Below are 17,279 nucleotides of genomic sequence, written 5' to 3' on the forward strand. Positions count from 1 at the left end.
CACCCCAATTTCAATGCACCCTGCGGAACTGTAATGCAGTTAAGGCACAGAACGCTTGAAGGTCTGCAAATGATGGCAGGGGCAGTGGAAGCCAAACAGCAGAGATCGCGAAGTTATGTCTTCTCACCATGGCCAATCTGAGGAAAGGAGATTATGCTACAGCCGAGGCTTCATTCGGATGAATTGTGGCAAGTCCCTTCTTCAGAAAGGAGGACAGTCTGAATATTCTTCCAGGGACAGCTATGAAACGGAGGCATGGTTTATGCTGAGGGGCAGAAGAAGCGACGTATATGTGAACCACAAGAGGTTGTAGCTAGACAAGTGTATGAAAGAAAGGTTTCCTGCTTTAAGTCAATTGGTTTGATTTCAGTTGGTTGAGCAAGGTATGTTCTTAAGAGATTGCAGCTACGAATGAGGGCTGATATCTCAGCCAGTTGTCTCCGCTTTCAAATGCAAGGAAAGTCTAGAGCAAAAGCAAGGAACTAGGTCGGGCACTGTGACAATATGCATTTCTTTCTATTGTCTGATCATCACTTCTAGAGTCAGTATGTAGATTCTATTAAACTTAATGCACAAAAATGTGGCCATTAACTCATTTTTTGAACAATTTCTAGAATAGTGGAATTTTATGGCATAGAAATGCCTGCTTAGAAAAAAAGAGAAACATGCTCTGTCTTCCAATGAGGTTTAAGACTTAAGTTTCTTCGAGTTTTTCTTTTATTTTTTACCTCCACTCAAAGCGATCTGGCACTTTGTTAAAAAAATAAAAGGGTTTTGTTTAAACAAGTGGGCGCCGTGAGCAAACCACCCTTTACCAAGGCTGCATTAGGTCCACGAAGTGACACATTGACTGTGGACGATGGGTGTGTGACAAATTGCACTTATGCGCATGGGGAAAATGTTTAAAGCAACACCCCATTATGTATAGTCATTGGTTTTGGCAGTACCTTTACCCGGCAACTTTCCAAGTTGCTTGTGATAAAATATCCAAATGGCCTTCAGACTCTGGAACCTTTGTTTCCCGAATCCACGTGGCAAGGGAAACCAATCCAGGGACGCCAGGAAAAAAGGGACAGGACTGAAATCTATGAATCCAAGCCGACGGTGCATACAAGGAAAGAGACAGCATTCAGAGGACAGCATGCGTCACGAAGCAGAAACAACAGGAGTCAGGAGGAACCAGAAGGAGCACCAGACCACACAACAAGCAGCAGGAGAAGATACCAGATGGTTCCTCTAATGGAAGTCTTGGCCTGGGAAAGCCAACAGACTGAGTCACCAAAGAACGTATGCCTGGAAGCCCTTAGGCAGTTTCAAATCTGTGAAAAACCCTTTGTTTGACAAAGCCATGGGGCTGATGAAGGACTCTAAAGAATGCCTGCCTTAGAAAGACAAGACGTTAGTGAGAGCCTCGCAAGAACGCTTGAAACACAAAGCCAAGAGGGTGTGCTATCCTATGAGAGGACAATAGAGCAACTCCGCCAACAGGCTGTTGAGAGATTTTAAAGAACTCTTGCGTGTACAAAACCAAGAAGATGGTTAGATGCACTAGTAAACATTTGCCATTTAAGCCGAGAGCGTGTTGAGAGCATCCGAGAAGCACTGACAGAACAAGGGCAAAAAGTGGAGAAACCACGAAAATGGTCTTCTTTCTGATAACGTTTGGCCTGACCTTACTTTTAGACAAAGCAAGAAAACCTAACATTTCCTGGTTAAGAACCAGAGGCGTAGGTAGGGTAGGGCCTGAGCGGGAAAGGCCCACTAAAAATGCACGCTCAGCATTGCTTTGTGGGCATTTGCAGATGTTAATGTCACTGCAGTGGGCCCAACTTCATTAGCTTCAGGCCCCACGTTAGACAATCCCGACTACGCCTCTGTTAAGAGCTTTTTTACACACAACAATCCTCCACTGGAGACAATAGGCTGAGGATCAGTAGGTACAATACTGCACTAAGTGTCCTGCCATGGTAAAGAATGTTTAAATGAACCCTTACGTGCCTCTAGACATATCCATTTTCAAGAGATCGTATCATAATGGCACATTTGATGGAGTCGCTATTTCTACATCTCGCTCCAGGCAGCATTTGGATATCAAGTCGCTGTTAATATGTAGCGAGTCGAGCGACTCCACCCAAAAATAAATAATATAAGTTCACAAACTGGATCAGGACTAAATTGGGGCGATTCTCCCTCCTCCCTACACATTTTGTAAGAAGGGCTCCCCATTAAACACTGTGTATCCCAAACAAAGATTACCGTGCAGCGTTCAACGCAATGCCGAGCCAATTCCAATGCTAACACGCCAGCATTTACACCGTGATATTTCAAATGCCTGTTTATAGTTTTGTCCTGAGACCGCCACCTGTCTGTCAGGCTGCACCTCAACTCCTCTCTAGCAAAGTTAGTTCTTCAAAGCTGTAAGCATTCGCTTAAAAGTACAAACATTAGATAATGTAAAAAAACAGCCGGCCTGGGTTCGTTTGGCCTTGTAATCTCTGATAAACAAGCAAACGTCTCCACAAGAAGAAAAGTTACAAAAATAAGCACAGCGTGATCTTATCATCTACATTTTTCATGAACAAACAGAGCTATAACTTATAAAAAGTCCCAGTGGAACAAAACCAAAGGCGGCTTTCAGAAATCAATGATATATGATATGGCATTTGTAACGTGCCTATACACAAGTGTTTCAAGGCGCAACGAGGCAGGGAGGGGGGACAAAGGGAAGACAGACAACGATCTTACTAGGCCAGGTGTCATTCAGATCACGCAAGTGCATGGGCAGAGGGGAAGGGAAAGTGCAAGGGGAAAAGGAGCGGGGAAAGTGCAGTACAGGGGTAGTAGAATAACAAAATAAATAATAAGGGCCAGCTGGTGGCAAGGGCAAGGTAAGTGCAGACAAATGCTGGGAAGGGGGGCTGTAGGGATACAGAGACAGTCCCGCAGTGCAGGGGTTGCCAGGAAGGCAGTGCAAGGGGAGAGTGGCTGGGTCAGGGACCGAGATCGGTGAGAGTGGCCCAATTGCAGAATCAGTGCAGTTTCAGTCGGAATTTAGCAGGGGAGAGGGGGAGAGAGAGCAGAAGCAAAGAGGAAGGTTTTGAGGTGCTTCCGGAACCGGAGATGGTTCTCCTCAAGTTTCAGGGAGGCAGGAAGGCTGTTCCAGAGGGATGCCCCTGCCGTGGAGAGCGATCTACCCCAACTCGTTGCTTGGCGAAGCAGCTGACCCTGATGGAGTTGGAGGCGGATGAGCGAAGAGCTCGAGAAGGAAGATATTTAGGAAGAGAGAGTTGAAGGTATTTTGGCCCCAAGCCCCAGAAGGCCTTGTGGACAATGCAGAGGGTTTTGAACTTAATCCTCGCAGCCACTGGGAGCCAGTACAGAGATTTCAGTCCTGGAGAGATATGGTCCTTGGGCTGGAGGCCAAAGACAAGTCTCGCAGTCCTGTTCTGGATGAGTTGCAGAGGGCGGAGAGTAGAGGCAGGCAGATTTAGATAGAGGCTGTTATAGTAGTCCAGCTTGGAGAGAACCAGGGCTCTGGAGACAGTGAGCTTCTGGGGGAAGGAGAGGAAAGGAAGTATACCTCAGAGCAGGTGCAGCTGGTAGTGTGACTTCTTAGAGACGTCAGATATGTGAGGAGAGAAGGAGAGTGTGGAGTCGAAGATGACCCCTGATGTACTACCGTCTTCATATTTAAGATTATACCAGTAATTCAAAACCACATCTGTGGGAGGAAAGTTACCACAGTGCCTAGTCTACGATGCAAACTGAACTGCAAGCCTTCCCCCAGTGAGTGGATTCATGTGTAGCATTGCACCAGTAAGAACAAATATCGCAATAGCTACTTTTCTTGATCACCTGTGAAGGGGCATACCCACCTCTTTTCGTGATAAAGGACCATGGGGTGCTATCCTGGAGTATTTTGATACGTGATTGCTTCCTCACCACCTTAGTACAGGCAAGGAGCTATGCGGAGGACACCTTTTCAGGGTGAACGTCAGTAAATCAGTCATGTAATCGGGACAACAATTTGTGCATCACATACAAAAACAGTGATAAATGTGTTGATGTCCATATTTGAACTAACATTTAAAATCCAGCTACAAAATGGTAACAGTTTCTTAAATCAGTAATGCTTACTAACCAACCTCATGATCGGCACGGTAGCCAACTAGGTGTTCACGTTAATCTATCCACTGTGACTTTGGAAAAAGGGACCCAAAGGAAAAAATTGCTAATAAAGTTTCAAATCATGTATTCAAGTCTATCCGGTTCTACCCTCTGGCTTCGGCCAAACAAGCATCCAATGCTCAATGTACAACAAATCACCACAAGAGGACAGCAGAATCAGCATCCTCGTATTGGCTCTGGTTGCAGTCAAGGCAATAAGAAAAGCAAAGATCAAACACAAGACACAAACTGACTAGAATTCAATGATTACCCAACTGTTATGAAAACAGCACAGACTGATGGCGGGCCAAGAAGAAATTACACACGTGGCTCATATCACAAGTTAAAGGGGCTGATGTGAGGAATGCACGCACCTGTTGGTCTCCTTCATCCCAATGTAAGCCTGTGCGATTTCGTCCTTGTCCTTCATCTTCTGCACATCCTTGAAGAGTACAGTAGAGTCCGTCATGGTATCCTGAAAGACAGGAAACCAATGGTTTAGGACCCATACAGAAAAGTTCTCCTTCACCCAAATAACAAGTGCCACAGTGGGGCCATAGTTTAACCTTACTACATCCATTGTTTGAAGTAGAATTAGGGCTGTTGACTTTGTGAGGAAGCCAACCACCACATGCAGTCTCATGGCCCGCCTTCACTGCGAATCTTTCAATTAACAGCCAACCAGAATCCAGTAACTTGCATCACAAAAAAAGCCCTAACCTGCTAAGCGGGGGCCTCATATGGAGGCCCTCCCTTGTCTGAAGTATTCGCTCACAATGGAAACAAAAAGTTATATCATGTTGGTCCCAGTGTTATTGTGGGTTCAAGATTGTTGTTCATTCTTCAATATTTCATCGGGCAGTTACATTCACTACATGTTATGAAATTGGGAAAGAACGCAGCGACTCGAGTGTGGTGTGTGCTTTGGGAGATTTTTAATGGATTTAGGCTGAGGCTGCACCCTGGGCTGTGGAACTATGTTATGCTGCTGCTGATGCTTGGTCCTCTATTATTAATGCTGCTCTTTGAGAAGAGGAAAGCAGGTCCTATGCCTGCTTGCAGGAACGAAGACCACAATGCTATGCCCTGCGGGAGGTAAAGAGTGGGCTCTGCAGCTGGCAGAACGTCGGGTTCTTGCAAAGGTAAATCCATAGTATTATCATGAGTGAAGATGTCCTCATAGGGCACAGCCACTGTCTGAAATAAAGGTCTTACATCGGCTTGCAACTTTGCATATTGTAAGAAATCTGAGCCCAAAGAGCAGAGGGGCACAAGCAAGGCACTCCAGAAAGTAAAGTATGAAACCATGAAATCAAACAGTCATGGGCAAGATGGGATATTGAGCTTTTTAGGTAATAAGGGACTTCTTGTTATGACTAGCACTAGCAAGAGGTCTGCTGAATTCACTCTAGTTTGTGGAAACAATTTCGAATTGTAGGAGACATGGTCTTTAACTGGAAACAGAAGGGCATTTTTGGGAACAGAGCAGCTCTTTTAGAGTGGGCTACCCTCGTGATCGAACAGTAAGTTGCTAGAAAGTCGCTGCATTGGAAGCCCTCCCACCAGAATATATGGACTGCAACACAGGCCTGCCTGATGGCTTCTCCCTAATCTTTGCACCACTGAGTCACTGAACAAAATGTAAATGACTTATTAAGCCAAATTCATTTAGAGATGCCTGCTCTTAAATAAACACAATACCACCTGGAAACTACTTAAGTTAAGGGCATGGAAAATGTAAATCTTATATTTTAACTGCATGGAAAACGTTCACTGTTTCAAACAAAAACAGCAACTAATTGAATTTATTTTCCATTCAATCTTTTAATTTCCCTCTACACTCAAACAAATCAACCACACCACGCACACAGCGACTGAACAACCCTCCCAACAGACAGGAAAACAACAGAAAGATAGAACTCTACATTTAACTTGCATAACACAGACCGGACCAATGCATCCTTCCTCCACAGGCAGATGAAGCTCCCCGCTGGACACAAATGTCTCTTTTCTCTCACTCCCACACAGCACCGAGTGCCAACGGTGTGCGTGCACCAACACAACAGCAAATTTCCCTTGCATTCTCCCTCTAACCTAACACATTCCCGTCTCTTTCAGATCTTCCAGAGTGTCTGGATACGATGCACATGGCAGAAGTGCGCGGTCTAGATCCGAGCAACGTAATAGAACATGCCACTCACAATCGTCAACAGAACAAAATGGGAATATCTTTCATTTAAAATAAATGCCAATTAAACACCATCAGTCGCAAATATTGAACTTAAAAAGAATTTCCAAAAGAGTTTCAAAACGGATGTTTACCTTGTCATCCTGGAGATGGTTTATTGATGAACATAAAGGAAGGATAGATAAAAGAAAGAAATATTGCATTTAGTTAGTTCATAAAAAAGACTATATTCCTCAACCAAACAACATTTCTTTAATTTTATATATTTTCTGTAACCATTTACGCTCCAACAGCCTCAGGACCTTTCCAACGGTCACCGATCTAAGTACGTCTCATTAGAATTATTTGCGCAGCGTGCAGCTAATATAATCTGACTGGCTTCAGAGAACGGAAAGGAAAACCTAGAATGATCTTGACCCATTTTATATATTTAACACTCAAGTGTAAATTACTATGCACCACTACACAGGCGTGGAGTACACATAAGATTGTGCACAAAATGCACGCCTTCCGCAATTCCACAGCAGAAAAGGAAGCATGCATCTGATCATTGCAACACAATCATTTACGACACGTAGGTGTCATTTGACGGCAGTTATTCGCAGAAAATGTTCCCCTTATGTTGATAGTTGCAACCGTAGGGCTGCTTTAAAATCAGGGCGATTGAACAAATCGGCTACTAAAGAATTTCTCAGATTTGATAATGCTTCTAGTTGTCTCCTAAGGTTATCAATAAATGTTATTCAAATGCTGCAATAACAGTTGCTTAGAAGTACATTACTGGAGCCCACGTTGATTTGACGCATCGCCCTGCAATATCACTAGTTTTACAACGTCTCTTCTGCTACTTCTAAGATCCTCCTGTAAGTACGCAACTGTATCTGCATCCTTCTGGAATCTATTGTTTGGTTTCCCTAAAGACAAAAGCAGTCGAAAACCATCAAACTCTGCTGTGGTGTTTTTCAGCTTGAGATGAATGGGGCTGGTTCGAGTGATAATAGTAAAAGTGCAACACACACTCACAAAGTATACTAAAGTAAAGCACAAAGAAATATCTAAATGTACTTTTACTTGCTTTAAAAACAAAGCATGCATATATAAAGTAAAATGACAGTTAGAAGTTAGGAAAGGTTTGTCCAGAAGAATAAACAGGACAAAGTCAAGTGGCAGCTCTCGATTAAGTAGAAAAGCAGGTACATGCTACCAGAGCTCCAAGGAAACTACAGAGGAAGCAACCTTGGAGCTAGTGATGATGGCTGAACCCCAAGGGGGAGATCTCGATCCAGGCTCGACCACCAAAAGCTTGTTGAAGAAGGCTTGCAGATATGGAGCCAAGTCGTGCTACAGTTGATGTTGCAGTCAGGGAGCCTTGGAGAAGGATTGCAGGCGAAGCCCTAAAACCAAGGAGAACTCGCTAAGCTGCGGTTTATAAGTTCAAAGACCCCAGGGAGTTGGCAGCAGGAAGGAAGCATAATAGTGAACCCTCTTTCCAGGTCACAGGATGCTCTGGTCAGGTCTGAGGACAACAGGACCCGATGCAGTAATGTCCCTCGAGATGGAACAGCAGCAGAGATCCCGGCTTGATTTGCCATGAAGAAGCAGCCTTGGGTGAACGTCATTCGGTCGACAGTAGCAGTTTTCCCTAGGCTCACGTAGAGAAGTAGCTTCTACGCGTGGCAGAAAAAGGGCAGCGGTGCCGAAGGATTCACCTGTTCTCCCACCCAGAAGATTCCCACGGATACCCTCAGGAGGATCAGGAGTCAGTAGAACAACCAGCCACAAAGATTCTCAGTGATAAGTTAACTTCTTCAGTTACCTGTTGGGACGAATTGTGGCTTTTCGTCCCTTCTCCCCAGGGGAGCGAGCCACCCCCTTTGCAGCTAGGGAGGTGAGCCCACTCACAAACCCCTCCCAGGGGATCTGGGCAAGTAGGATCTCAATGAGTGTGACTCCTCCTTAGGGGACAAGGACTCCCATCCTGAGGAGGCATTCCCTAGACCAAATACCCAATCTGCATGTATGGGACTACCTGCTATTAAGACTAATCGGTCATCCTTATGTTTGGTCATGAAATGAGAACAAAGCAGCCATACAAGGAAAATGAGATGTCTCTTTAGAAAGAGACGAGTATATAACTATGAATGAGACAAGTAGCTCTTGTGATGAGGGAGAGAGGATGGTACGCAGGGGAAGCCCCCTTACGTGATTACCCCTTGGAGAGGCATAGCAGAACATAGTCACGAAGCCCGCAAGTTTATGAAAGGCAAAGAACGCCAGAGTGAGATGCCAGAGAGCACACAAATCCTGCAACGGGAGAACCGTTGCCCGAACAGGGACCTAAGACCCGTGCAAGGTGATGGCGCAACCACAGCTGCTTCATGGTGGGCGAGGCGGCCAACGAACGATGCTGAGGCCACCGTAGAAAGGAGTATAGAGCTACCTGCAGCCTGCATCCGCAGACAGCATCCCAAGTCAGAGGAGCCAAAAATGCTATGACGGCAAAGCCAAGCACAGAGAAGAGCAACCAAGGAGTCGAATATCTGAGTGCCCACAGAATCCCGCAAAGTTCCCTGCATCGGAAAAGGTACCGGGGAGAACTGGCAATTGCCAGGGCAGCGTACAGGGAGGAGAGAATACTCTCAAAGTCACAAGTTTGAAAGTCGAACATTAAGTGAGCAGAATTGGAGATATCGGAAATCAATACAGAGTGTGACAAACAATGCTGTTTGAGAAACAGAACGTGGAAGCAAACACCCTGGGAGGAAGGGAGACGCCCCCAGTTACTGAGGCTTGAAGAGAGGAGAGAGCCCATCGCAAAGAAGTGTAACAAGTATTGTGAAATCAGACTGTCATGGTCACAGAATCACTAAAGAGAGAATCCAATACCATGAACCCAGGAGGGGGAGGGAGACTCAATTTGGATAAGGTCATACAAAACATAGGATATGTGAACCCTCAGGAATATAATAGACATACACGTAAAGATCAGAGTGTGAGAAACTATTTCAAGGAACATTGTTGTAAAGAAGGAATTAAAGGATAGTTCCGGGACTTTTTTTTTATTGTCCCTACGGGTCGGCCATGTGTTTGTAAGCATAAATCGGTAGATCGTAGGAAACTTTCCTATGGACCTTACCCGACTTTTCGCCCATTATCGCACTCGAAATCAGCCTCCATTTTGTGATAATCCTATCATTCCGCCGCATCGACCTGGCTCACCTGCCTTTGCGGCACTAAATCAAATCCCCCGCCCCTGAGCCTGACATCAGCAGACGCGTACTGCCCATTTCAAGCACGTCTCGTGTCAACAATCGCTGCGCCTCAGCTATTGACGTGTTGCCATGGAAATGGCAGGACGCCTCTTTCCCCAATAAGTATAAACAGACCGTTTCACAACACACAGCAGCAGATTTTCGATTCCATTCCTCTCTCTGTGTTACTTTGAGTATTCTGTGACTCGTTTCAGTGCTCTGGTCAGCTACCTTCGCCGCTTGTAGCCCGTGTGAACACCTGTACCATCTCTGTAAATTATTTTACTATCTTTACCGCACAATGGCCACAATAATGCCGTATATGTACGAGCCCGAGTACACCGAGGAGGAACTACTGGAAAGGCAAGCACGCGAAAACGATGGGGATTCTGACGGCAGTTGGGAGGACCAGTCAACGGATGAAGAGCCTGGACCATGTCGCATGGACGGCGTCTCCACCTGGTGCACGTGCAATCGGTGCGAGCTAATGCCAACTGAGGAGGAGAACTGCTGCTGCCGTGAAAATTCCGGGTGCTTGGCCTACATTTCGGAAAGCGAGCAAAGTCTGCAGGAAGGCGAGCAAAGTCCGCAATGCATCACCGAGCTGCCAGAGTTCAGGGAAGCCTGCCTCTCACGGACAGTGTTGAGGATGATGATGGTGCTTATGCACGAACTTCGTGGCACTGTTCGTCCGCGTAATCCGAGTAACGAGTAAGTATACTCTGTTTGTGATGTCAGTGATGCCACCACTATTTCATGGTCGTCTCCCACATATAAAATTACATTTACATATCATTCGAACGCATGTAAATTGGTTCCATATAGTGCATTTTCTAGATATAATTTTTTTCTAAGAAAAATGACATGTGTTACCTGAATCGACATTGATAAGAAAGTTTGGTCAGTTTAATACAGTTTGCATCTTTTTTTTCACAGGTGGTACAGGCTGGTGGCCTATCGTTGCTTCACTTGGTGGCTTCACGGGAGGCTCGGACACCGCGTTCGGAGAGTAATACCTGCCTGTGCGGTACTTGCCATTAGACAACATTTCCCCAGTGACAGTGGACAATACCGCGGATTTTCCCTCGATGTGCTGCAACCTCAACTTTACAATGTGTAATGTTTATTATTTATGTTTAATTAAAATCTAAAATAAAGCCCAACATATATTTTAACAATGGTTGTTTTGATTTTTTAAATGAATCTAGTGTATATTCTCCTGGGAGGGTGAGGTATTTATAAACTCACCCCCCTGCATTCCATGTAGTAGATCCTGCAGCCATCCTCTTACATTCAGTTAGATGGCCTCTCCTTGGTGAGGCCCTGCGGCAAACGGGTCTTGTCTGCACGACCACCGCCCCGATCCACCCCCCGCCCTATCAAAGGCAGTTCGCACCGGGGTACTTGTGCTGGCAAGTGGAGCTGTCAGGGAGCGATAAAGGCCAAGAGGTGCCAAAGACCATGTACACTTCAAAGTGGTCTATAGAGCATGGGTTGTTGTTCCCATGTCTACCTCCAGACCCCGTGTCTCCTGCCAAGCATCCCCCCTCACGCTGGACGGCCCCCTGCAATCCACATAAGTGTGTCTCCATTCACGAGTCTTCCTGTGTCTTGTCTGCACGACCACCGCCCCGATCCACCCCCCGCCCTATCAAAGGCAGTTCGCACCGGGGTACTTGTGCTGGCAAGTGGAGCTGTCAGGGAGCGATAAAGGCCAAGAGGTGCCAAAGACCATGTACACTTCAAAGTGGTCTATAGAGCATGGGTTGTTGTTCCCATGTCTACCTCCAGACCCCGTGTCTCCTGCCAAGCATCCCCCCTCACGCTGGACGGCCCCCTGCAATCCACATAAGTGTGTCTCCATTCACGAGTCTTCCTGTGTCTTGTCTGCACGACCACCGCCCCGATCCACCCCCCGCCCTATCAAAGGCAGTTCGCACCGGGGTACTTGTGCTGGCAAGTGGAGCTGTCAGGGAGCGATAAAGGCCAAGAGGTGCCAAAGACCATGTACACTTCAAAGTGGTCTATAGAGCATGGGTTGTTGTTCCCATGTCTACCTCCAGACCCCGTGTCTCCTGCCAAGCATCCCCCCTCACGCTGGACGGCCCCCTGCAGACCGCATAATGCCACGACATATACACGTCATTCATTCACAAACACACCCCTGTTTCGAATTCTTTATAACCCACTTCATATTTCTAATGAGAACTTCTTTGCGCTTTGCTAGTCAACCCGTGAAGGTGCTGGTTATCTGCTCTTCGTCTCTGTGAACTTCCGTGACCACTTTGAGCAAACTCGTCAGTTTGCAACCTGTGAACAGCTCCCTGTTCTACGACAAGAAACTACTCTGATCCCTGCATCTAACTGTTTGTTCGTCAAGGTAAGTCCATGTACCATAATCATTTTGCGTCCAATTTTTTAATTTATATCTATTTGCTAGTAGTCATCAAATTGCATCCATGTTTTCTTTTCGTTCACGACAGTACATGCAAGGAACTAGTCACATGTTCTGAGTTTAGTCAAATTACTTTTTCTATTTTTTGAAAGTTATTGAAATACTTATCCGCATGTGAATAACATGTATAGTTCCAAGAACCAAAACGGACCTTGCATTGAACCTTTTATGTGTCATTTAATGTTTTAACACATTGGTATTCATAGAGAATTGTTGATCTTTACTTTTCAGAACTTTCCATAATGCCTGCCTGTTCCATTGGCGGTTGCCCTTCGAAGACCCATAACAAATCTGAAGGTACTATAATGCATGTTTTCCCTAAGACAATAGATCAGATAAGAGAATGGGTCCGATATTGCGGATATCCAGCCTCTGAGATAGAAAGTAGAGTCCTAGAAGTCTTTGCGGACAAGAGGGGTGATCGATACCGCATCTGCAGCAGGCACTTTAGCCCAGACATGTACTCCACATCATTGCTAATAAGGACGAAAACACCGCGAGCGAGGCGAAAATTGCTCTCAACCGCTATTCCCACTCTATTCGTCCACATCCCTCCACTGGTGAGTCAAGTTTACGTATTTATCTCTCGGCATTGCGGTAGTGTGTAGCATTAGCTAACAATAATTTCCCCATTTATGTATCCACTCAATATGAAGGCTGAAGATTCTCCATCCGTGTCGTTATTGCAGTCATCAGCCACTTCAAGCGCCTATCGGGTAATCTTACTTAGCTATTCTGACACTGACTTGTTTTAGGCATGTAAATCAATAGTTTTAATTGATCGTGTAATTATTTTACCTAATGGTACACCACAGTACTCGTCCTCTAGTCTTTGTTTTCAGTTATAATTATTGTTATCCAAAATAATGCAAGTACTGTCTTTCAGGGAGATGCTGAGGAGTCCAACGCATTGACGACAACCGTAGATGTCACTCAGATGCTCGAGGTACGTTTCCGGACAGTTCCATCGATGGAGATCATCAGATCTTGCATTCTTGTAGCGTGATTGTTACACACAATGTTTCTTTCGTTTTTAGCCATTGGTATGTCCTTCTGTCGTCGCCCTCCTATGTGTCTTCTTTTTTCAATATTGTGTTCATTACTAATGAAAGTCCTATGTTTCAGGGAGTCGATGGAGCATTAGTCCAAGAGGAAGGGGGAGCGTGCAGTTACGGGTCGGCGCAACAGCTTGCAGAAGTGTGCACCGCAGTTACAGCGTCCCTTGATGTTCTTATGCATTTCGAGGTATGGATACTGACAGATCAATCATGCGAGATCAAATGACGTGATTACATCCGCTATACTTCCTTCTTTATTAACGCAAGTACTATGTTTCAGGGAGCTGACGGAGCTTCTTCAACAAGAACATCACCCCTAATAGTTGATGCAGATCTCTGGGTGGTGACACTTCCAACGATGGAGCAAATCGAATCATATTTAGATATCCATTATTTATTTTAGACAACTGATCATTTGTGCAGGTCTATTTAGATGAGCCGTTGACGCCTGCAGAAAGTTTATGTTCTTTTAAACAAAATACAAAACCATACTAATGCAATTACTGTGTTTCAGGGAGTTGCTGAAGCCTCATCTTCAATAATATCATCAATGGAAGTCTATGCGGAGCCCGAGGTATGGATCTTGACAGTTCAATCTAACTAGATCAACAATGCGTGAACTATTGTCGTTTGAATGTTCTACACAATGCGTTCATTCGTGTTTTGCTATTGAGATGTACGTATGGGTATTGGTCCCCAAGTACATTTTGTGTTTTCAATATTATTATACATACTAATGAAAGTTCTATGTTTCAGCGAGTCGATGGAGCCTCAGTGAGTGATGGATGTGCTTATCATGAAAGTATAGTCGTTGCAGCGCGAGAGGAAGTGGAGACATGCACACACGAGTCGGAGCAACAGCGTCCTGATGTTGAAGTTCGAGGAAAGAAAGTTTCAAAGAAAAGAAAGCAAAAGAAGGTTAGTGTCCTGTTCACTATATTATGTTGTCTTTCACTGTCAATAGTTCAATACTGTAAGTTGTGTTTAAACTGAACATCCCTTTTCTAATCTGTCCTCTAGTTGCGAGTGGGTGTAAGAACTAGATCTACACAGACAGTGAAGCGAACGAGAGATGTTGCTTGTCAAACCTTTTGGCAGGGACTTGAGACTGGAGATGCATCGTGCCAATGGGAAGAATATGAAGTGATTGACAACGGAGCTATACCACCACCAGCCATTGATAGTGAATGTCCTCCTGGTAGTTTGGATGCAGTCGTAGATCAATTCACAGAATCCACACCCGCAAAAAATAAGAGCACGCGAAAGTTGAAGACATTGTTTTTTTCTCCCATCTCCGGACAAGGAACAGATGTTGCAATGGAAGAGAATGAAGTGGACGACAATGAAACACCATCAATATCACTCAGCATAGCGGAAGACGATATCAGAGATTGTACCTTTCATGCGAGTGACATGTCCTCAACGTTACAGGCCGAACCAGCTGGGATGCAGAGTGACAGTATAAGGAAAGAGGCCAAATTCATTGTATTCGATAGCTGTTTGATGGATATTATTATGATGATGAAATGTGGGCATTGGGTTGGTGGGGAAGTATGTGGGGAGCCATTGATTAATGTGACTCGTGCAATTCGAGGCACTAACCTTAAAATACATGCCACCTGTACACAATATCATCCGTTCGCATGGTCTGCACAACCCATGCTGGGGCAACTGCCAGCAGGCAATCTACTTTGTGCAGCGGCCGCACTTTTTAGTGGTTCAAGTTTTAAAAAGTTACAGTATTTCTTTCAGTTTGTGGGAATCCGTTTCATTGCGAAAAGTCAGTTCTACAAATACCAAACCGATTATCTATTTCCAGCCATCAGCGAAGCTTGGAGAATGGAAAAAATGTCAATGGAAAGTACATTCGCGGGCAAACGCTTCAGGCTAGCCGGTGATGGACAATGCGACAGTCCAGGATTTTCAGCCAAGTACTGCACCTACCACTTTCAGGACATGGAAAGTAAGAAAATTGTGAGTTCGGTGGTCGTGCAGGTGTCACAAAGTACATCCTCAGTGGCCATGGAGAAAGTTGGCTTTGTAGCATCATTGCAAGAACTACAATCGCGGGGAATGGTGATCGACCTGATAGCCACGGACAGACACGTTTCAATTGCCAAGACAATGAGAGAACAGTACAAAAATATAAATCACCAATTTGACGTTTGGCATCTTGCAAAATCAATCAATAAAAAATTGTCGGCTGCAGGAAAAAAAAAAGATATGCAAGGTATTTCACAGTGGTCCAAGTCAATCAGCAACCATCTTTGGTGGAGCTCAAAAACATGTGAAGGGTCGTTGGAAATTCTACTGGAAAAATGGCGGTCAGTAATGTTGCACTGTAGCAACGTACATCGATGGTCGACAAATGAGCATTTCCACAAATGTGAACATGGCCATTTGTCCACAGAGGAGGCACGGAAGAAGAAGTGGTTGATTCCTTCATCACCCACTCACAAGGCCATTGAAAAGATTGTATTTGATAAAACTATAACAAAAGCTTTGAGGGGACTCACGGAATTCTGCCACACAGGAGATTTGGAGGTGTTCCACAATATGTGCCTCAAGTACAGGCCCAAAAGATTGCATTTTGGCATGGAAGGCATGATAAATCGGACTCTTCTAGCGGTCTTGGCACATAACCATAATGTTGGCCGTCAACAAAGTAGGACGACCGGAACTTTAGGGACGCTTCGCTACAATAAGGCCTTCACTAAAAGAAGTAAACAATGGGTGATCAAACCAGTGTTTGAGGATATGCAATATGAGTTTATTGAGAGACTTATCGTAGATGTCCTCGATAGGCACATACATGGAGTGGTGAACGAACCTATGCAGGGGACAACTGCATTGCCACCCAACATTGCCTCTGTTCCATGTCCACCTAAAGCAGAGCTCATTGAGAAATACACATCACGGTTTAAATGATTGTAATTCGATTGTCTGTTCTCTCGAGTCTCCTCATGTTGCAGGCCCATTGCAATTAAACCAAACAGTAATATAAATCATTTTTACAAAAATTATAGAATGTTTCCGTATTACAAACACATGGCCGACCCATAGGGACAATAAAAAAAAAGGCACGCAGACAAGATGCCCTTACACTAACTGGAGCTAACTAGAAATGTGTGCTCGCTCAAAGTGAAGGTCAGCTGCTTTGATGTTTTGCTCGGGTGGCGGAACGGCCCACGACCCAATATAAGGTTCTATTGTGATTTGACCTTGACAGGCCGGGACCATCCTGAAAGACTAAGAAAAGATAATGAATAAAATTTCAGAAACGAAACGATGAGCCACGTTCATTAGAAGAAGTAACGTCGGCAAAGAAGGAGTGGTGTTTCGGGTCTGCCCTACACAGAGACACAATGGAAAATGCAAATATAATGTAAGTAACTTTTGATGAGTTTATACCGCAATTTCATTACTATACAGTGGCTTTAAAGACGGGTTCAGTTGTACTTGTTCGTTCTATGTGGCATAGTGTTTTCTACCGCGCACTATCTGGAGGAGAAACATCTGCTTTTACTGAAGCACCTCAAAACCTTCCTCTTTGCTTCTGCTTTCTCTCTCCCTCTCCCCTGCTACAACTGGTCCACTGTCTGCGACCTCGGTCCTGGGCCCTTCCACTCTCCACCTGCACTGCCTCCCTGTCAACCCCTGCACTGGGGGACTGTCTCAGTATCCTACAGCCCCCCCTTCCCAGCACTTGTTCTGCACTTACCTTGCACTTGCCACCAGCTGGCCCTATTTATTTATTATTTTATGCTACTTACCTTGTACTCCACTCCCCCCCCCTCCATGCCTCGCCACGCCTTTAAACACTTGTGTACACCCAGTAGCGCTGTCCTCGCTATGAAATGAATAATTTTAATAAGGATCTGATGGTGAGACTAATTTCATTTTTTATGTTTTTAGGTACATCATTCACTACTGTCTGTGTCACGAGTACCAGACACCGGCGGACGGCTTCTACAGCCGCCAGTTGCTTCTCCGCGTGAACAACGTTACCACCCTGACCATTTTATGGGACGATCGCCAAGTACAAGTATGCCCTTACGCGGTACTAAGGGTTAGATGCAACATACCTACCGTTGTGGTGGCCTAGTGCCTCGTTGTTGGAACAGCCATGCGATTATCAGTGCGACAGAAGAGCTTATTTT

General features: G+C 45.1%; 1 protein-coding gene across 1 annotated transcript in view; it reads right to left on the minus strand.

The window, feature by feature from the left end:
• MYO5A (myosin VA) overlaps positions 1-17,279 on the minus strand; it is a 937,291-nt gene that overhangs the window by 134,870 nt on the left and 785,142 nt on the right. Inside the window, exons 29-30 of the mRNA XM_069624847.1 lie at positions 6,490-6,498; positions 4,542-4,642 (exon numbers count right to left, since the gene is read on the minus strand). Of these exons, the coding sequence (XP_069480948.1) occupies positions 4,542-4,642; positions 6,490-6,498 (110 nt within the window). The remainder of the gene's footprint in view (positions 1-4,541; positions 4,643-6,489; positions 6,499-17,279) is intronic.

The sequence above is a fragment of the Ambystoma mexicanum genome, chromosome 11 (genome assembly GCF_040938575.1).
Source record: "Ambystoma mexicanum isolate Mex_15411 chromosome 11, UKY_AmexF1_1, whole genome shotgun sequence".
Lineage (NCBI taxonomy): Eukaryota > Metazoa > Chordata > Amphibia > Caudata > Ambystomatidae > Ambystoma > Ambystoma mexicanum.